This window comes from Sinocyclocheilus grahami, unplaced genomic scaffold (assembly GCF_001515645.1).
Source record: "Sinocyclocheilus grahami isolate Dianchi unplaced genomic scaffold, SAMN03320097.WGS_v1.1 scaffold82.1, whole genome shotgun sequence".
NCBI classification, from domain to species: Eukaryota; Metazoa; Chordata; class Actinopteri; order Cypriniformes; family Cyprinidae; genus Sinocyclocheilus; species Sinocyclocheilus grahami.
In genome coordinates, this window is record NW_015505261.1 from 1,575,415 (window position 1) to 1,581,406 (window position 5,992).

At 33.7% G+C, this 5,992-nt stretch overlaps 1 protein-coding gene across 2 annotated transcripts in view; it reads left to right on the forward strand.

The window, feature by feature from the left end:
* Positions 1 to 5,992, forward strand: part of epas1b (endothelial PAS domain protein 1b) — a 43,473-nt gene that overhangs the window by 21,845 nt on the left and 15,636 nt on the right. Inside the window, exons 4-6 of one of the 2 annotated variants that reach the window (XM_016273862.1) lie at positions 1,196 to 1,280; positions 3,150 to 3,262; positions 3,349 to 3,551. In XM_016273862.1, the coding sequence (XP_016129348.1) occupies positions 1,196 to 1,280; positions 3,150 to 3,262; positions 3,349 to 3,551 (401 nt within the window). Of the gene's footprint in view, positions 1 to 1,195; positions 1,281 to 3,149; positions 3,263 to 3,348; positions 3,552 to 4,936; positions 5,065 to 5,150; positions 5,354 to 5,992 lie in introns of those variants that run through there. The other variant, XM_016273863.1, reaches the window with a different exon arrangement.

Consider the following 5,992-nt stretch of genomic DNA (forward strand, 5'->3'; position numbering starts at 1 on the left):
ATCTCGACATAACGGGAGTTGTTTTCTCGTTATAACGACTTCATTTTCTCGTGATCTCGACATAACGGGAAATATCTCTGGAAATATCAACCGTGATTGATCAGCCTTTATTTTTGTATTGTAGACGTTATTACTATGTGAAGCACAATTTGCTGAAATATCCATGACATAGGCTACAGTAAGAGCGCATGGTTTATCTGTCCATCAGATGCGTGTCAAAGTTGAGTTTGTTACTATAACAACAGTAGATCAAGCAATCATTGTTAAAAAAAAAACTGTAGAGATAACGAGAAAATTAAGCCGTTATAACGAGAAAACAACTCCCGTTATGTCGAGATGACGAGAAAATTAAGTCGTTATAACGAGAAAACAACTCCCGTTATGTCGAGATGACGAGAAAATTAAGTCGTTATAACGAGAAAACAACTCCCGTTATGTCGAGATGACGAGGAAATTAAGTCGTTATAACGAGAAAACAACTCCCGTTATGTCGAGATAACGAGAAAATTAAGTCGTTATAACGAGAAAACAACTCCCGTTATGTCGCGATAACGAGAAAATTAAGTCGTTATAACGAGAAAACAACTCCCGTTATGTCGAGATAAGGAGAAAATTAAGTCGTTATAATGAGAAAACAAGAAGGAAAAAAATAGTAATGCATGGCCGCATAGAACTTCCGTAGTTATGCTCACCAAGGCTGCATAAAAAAGTAAAAATAAAAACAGTAATATTGTGAAATATTATTACAATCTAACATAACTGTTTTCTATTTTAATATATTGTAAATTTTCATTTATTTCTGGGATTTATTCAGTGTCACATGATGCTGTTTTACTGCTCAAGAAACACTATTATTATTATTATTATATTGTTTATGAAGTACTTTGAAGAAACTATATATGATCCTTTCTTAAAGATTCTTTGAGGAATGCAAAGTTTAAATAAGCAGCTTTTATTTGAAATAGAAATCTTTTGTAACATTAGAAAAGTCTTTACTGTCACTTCTGATCAATTTAATGCATTCTTGCTAAATAAAAGTATTAATTTCTTTTTTTTTTTTTTTACTAAAAATCCCAAAGCTTTGAATGTTAGTGTAATATACTGTAATGACAGATTGCATGAGATTCACCTGTTCTGAAAAACGGATCGTTTCACATATAATGCAGTGACAGCAGCTGCATGTCTTTCTCTGTAGGTGGAACTCACAGGGCACAGCATCTTTGATTTCACTCACCCCTGTGACCACGAGGAGATCCGCGAGAACCTCAGCCTCAAAGCCGGTATGTCACTTCAGTGTATTCAGCTTCACCAGCTTCAAATCCTGCTATACGTAGACAAAGCGTGTGAGAATGCCAGAGAACAGCCTAGAGAAAAACAGAGAGGAATATGTTATATTGCTCTGATGTTTTCGAGGGAAAATCTGCATGTAATCAGCTGAAAACATGATCGCACTAACATTGAGTGCATGTACGTGAATTGCAAGTTTCAATGCAAACTCTGAATTGCCTACAAAAAGCATGTGAAAGCATTTAACATTCAAAACTTGGTTGGTGTAAACATGCTTTCTTATGGGCTTTTTTCTTATGAAGATGAATTGGACTGTAGTGGTTTTAGCCGTAGAGAAAGAGGAGCTGGAGGCTCTCAAGAAACGTTCTTATCGCTTCTGCAAACAGACTTTCAGAAATCCTAAAACAAGTATGTAAGTCCTAATGTAAAGAAAACACATGGCTTCGTAGGAGAGGATTGGTTATTTGAAGAAATAACAATCATGCCTTGAAAAACATGCACCCATAGCCCCTTCCCCTTTTATTCTGCGTCTCCTTTATTTGACCTCGACACTTTCAGACTGCTCTTTGCATGCCTCTTATAACCTCTCACCTCTTAAGGTCAAGTTTCATTGTGCTATTTCAGGTGGTTGCCTCCTTCACTGTAATAAAACAAGCTGTTGAGAGGGTCAGGTGGTCACCTGTGTCGTGTGTCCAAAACAAGACACCGCTCGCATAATGCACTTTATTGGGAATTGTTACATATTCATTTGATTGCATTTTAAAACATGAATTAAAATAGTAATGTTTATTTAATAACCACCGTTTTTGATGATAAATTTGTATTAAATCATAAATCTGGAAAAATTGTAAATTAAGACAACACAAAATTTCTGGAAAAACAAAGAAAACGTTTCCTATTAAAAAAAAATCCAATTCATTAGATATTTTTTATTATTATTAACCTTTAATTATATTTATTGAAACAGACTCCAGATAAATTAAAAAGCATAATTTGGGAAAAAATCAAATGGATTTTAGATGGCCCTATAAATGTAATTTTTCTTTAATAATTTGTTGTTAAATCGTTTGTTTAATTATTTCAATTATTTAGACATGCTTTTTGATTACTGAAATTTAAATGAAACCATTAAAATGGAATCCCCAAAAAAATTACAACAGAAAAGAATGGAATCTACAAAAAAAAAAGGAAAATAACTTTTTTATTATTATTTTTAAATTATTTTAAATACATAAAAGGGATTTCATAAGGCCCTAAAAATAGTTTTTCTTCAGATTGTATTAAATTGTTGTTAAATTGTATACGTTTTTTGCTTTTTGATGACTAAAATTTAAATTAAACCATTATAATGGAATAAAAAGTGGTAATAAAATAAAACACTTAGAAAAGGTTTACCCAAAAATTTAAAATGATCCTCATTTACTCAACCTCATGTCATTTCAATCATGAATGATTCTTTTCTTCTGTGGAACACAAACTGTTCTTTGAACGCTTGTCACTTCTGTGCAAAACATGAGGGAAAGCCTAATGGCAAACTGTTCGCTAAGAACAAGATATGCATTTATACTGCATTAACTGTTCAAACAGTCATATTTTACTTCAGCTTGTAATTCTGCTTGGTTTTAGCTTACACATTTATTTTTATAAAAGTGATAATATCAAAAGCTGAAAGTGCTGTAAGATCTTTTGGAATTTGATAACCAAAGAAAAAATATTTGTGTTGAGTTTAGGCTTCCGTTTGCACGGAAGGAGAATGCTAGGAATGTTTTCCTGGGATTTTTGGCCCATGTCTAAACTGAAGACGCTCTTTACGTTTCTCTCTCTCTCTGTGTGTGTGTGTGTGTGTGTGTGTTAATCTACAGGCATGGGAAAGAAAGGCAAGGAGCTGAGCACAGAGAGGGATTTCTTCATGAGAATGAAATGCACAGTCACGAATCGCGGGCGCACCGTCAACCTCAAGTCAGCCAGCTGGAAGGTGAATAGGTTCTCTTTACCATAATTGCTGGCCTGGAGTCAGACGTCGGTCGTGAGGCTTTATAAAGGTGCCGGTTGTTCTTTCAGGTGCTGCACTGCACAGGGCACCTGAAGGTGTGTAACGGCTGTCCCGCACGAGTGCTGTGTGGATTTAAAGAGCCGCCTCTCTCCTGTGTGGTCATGATGTGTGAGCCCATCGCCCATCCATCAAACATCGACACGCCGCTCGACAGCAAGACCTTCCTGAGTCGCCACAGCATGGACATGAAGTTTACTTACTGTGATGACAGGTACAAACACACAAACCCACGTTCAGGAGTGCAGCATAAGAATTGTATTGTGAGTTGAGACTCATTAACATCAATCCTGTTGACAATTCTGATACTAGACACCATCAATAGAGGATAGTCATCAAATAATAAAATAAAACTGAATGTAAGCATTTTATTTTATTTTCAGTTTATGAGGTTTACCATATTTGAAACTCTGTATGTTTTAATCAATTAAAATCCCTGTTTTGTGTGATTTCTATTTTTTATAAATAAACATTAAATAATCAAAATGATTAAAAGTAAGCAAAATATAAATGTATTAGTTTATTAATATAAAATAAAGATGACAAATAAAATGGCAAATAAAATAAAACATTTGAAAAGTTCTACCGCAACATTTTAAACATTTAACTAAAATAAATAATAAATTAATAAACAAACTCTCTCTCTCGCTCTCTCTCTGTATAGACAGACAGATAGATAGATAGAATTATTAACCTTTAATTATATTTATTGAAACAGACTCCAGATAAATTAAAAAGCATAATTTGGGAAAAAATCAAATGGATTTTAGATGGCCCTATAAATGTAATTTTTCTTTAATAATTTGTTGTTAAATCGTTTGTTTAATTATTTCAATTATTTAGACATGCTTTTTGATTACTGAAATTTAAATGAAACCATTAAAATGGAATCCCCAAAAAAATTACAACAGAAAAGAATGGAATCTACAAAAAAAAAAAGGAAAATAACTTTTTTATTATTATTTTTAAATTATTTTAAATACATAAAAGGGATTTCATAAGGCCCTAAAAATAGTTTTTCTTCAGATTGTATTAAATTGTTGTTAAATTGTATACGTTTTTTGCTTTTTGATGACTAAAATTTAAATTAAACCATTATAATGGAATAAAAAGTGGTAATAAAATAAAACACTTAGAAAAGGTTTACCCAAAAATTTAAAATGATCCTCATTTACTCAACCTCATGTCATTTCAATCATGAATGATTCTTTTCTTCTGTGGAACACAAACTGTTCTTTGAACGCTTGTCACTTCTGTGCAAAACATGAGGGAAAGCCTAATGGCAAACTGTTCGCTAAGAACAAGATATGCATTTATACTGCATTAACTGTTCAAACAGTCATATTTTACTTCAGCTTGTAATTCTGCTTGGTTTTAGCTTACACATTTATTTTTATAAAAGTGATAATATCAAAAGCTGAAAGTGCTGTAAGATCTTTTGGAATTTGATAACCAAAGAAAAAATATTTGTGTTGAGTTTAGGCTTCCGTTTGCACGGAAGGAGAATGCTAGGAATGTTTTCCTGGGATTTTTGGCCCATGTCTAAACTGAAGACGCTCTTTACGTTTCTCTCTCTCTCTGTGTGTGTGTGTGTGTGTGTGTGTTAATCTACAGGCATGGGAAAGAAAGGCAAGGAGCTGAGCACAGAGAGGGATTTCTTCATGAGAATGAAATGCACAGTCACGAATCGCGGGCGCACCGTCAACCTCAAGTCAGCCAGCTGGAAGGTGAATAGGTTCTCTTTACCATAATTGCTGGCCTGGAGTCAGACGTCGGTCGTGAGGCTTTATAAAGGTGCCGGTTGTTCTTTCAGGTGCTGCACTGCACAGGGCACCTGAAGGTGTGTAACGGCTGTCCCGCACGAGTGCTGTGTGGATTTAAAGAGCCGCCTCTCTCCTGTGTGGTCATGATGTGTGAGCCCATCGCCCATCCATCAAACATCGACACGCCGCTCGACAGCAAGACCTTCCTGAGTCGCCACAGCATGGACATGAAGTTTACTTACTGTGATGACAGGTACAAACACACAAACCCACGTTCAGGAGTGCAGCATAAGAATTGTATTGTGAGTTGAGACTCATTAACATCAATCCTGTTGACAATTCTGATACTAGACACCATCAATAGAGGATAGTCATCAAATAATAAAATAAAACTGAATGTAAGCATTTTATTTTATTTTCAGTTTATGAGGTTTACCATATTTGAAACTCTGTATGTTTTAATCAATTAAAATCCCTGTTTTGTGTGATTTCTATTTTTTATAAATAAACATTAAATAATCAAAATGATTAAAAGTAAGCAAAATATAAATGTATTAGTTTATTAATATAAAATAAAGATGACAAATAAAATGGCAAATAAAATAAAACATTTGAAAAGTTCTACCGCAACATTTTAAACATTTAACTAAAATAAATAATAAATTAATAAACAAACTCTCTCTCTCGCTCTCTCTCTGTATAGACAGACAGATAGATAGATAGATAGATATAGACAGACAGATAGATAGATAGAATGATAGATAGGTAGATAGATAGATAGATATAGACAGACAGATATAGACAGACAGACAGATAGATAGATAGATAGATAGATATAGACAGACAGACAGATAGATAGATAGATAGATAGATAGATAGAGACAGATAGATA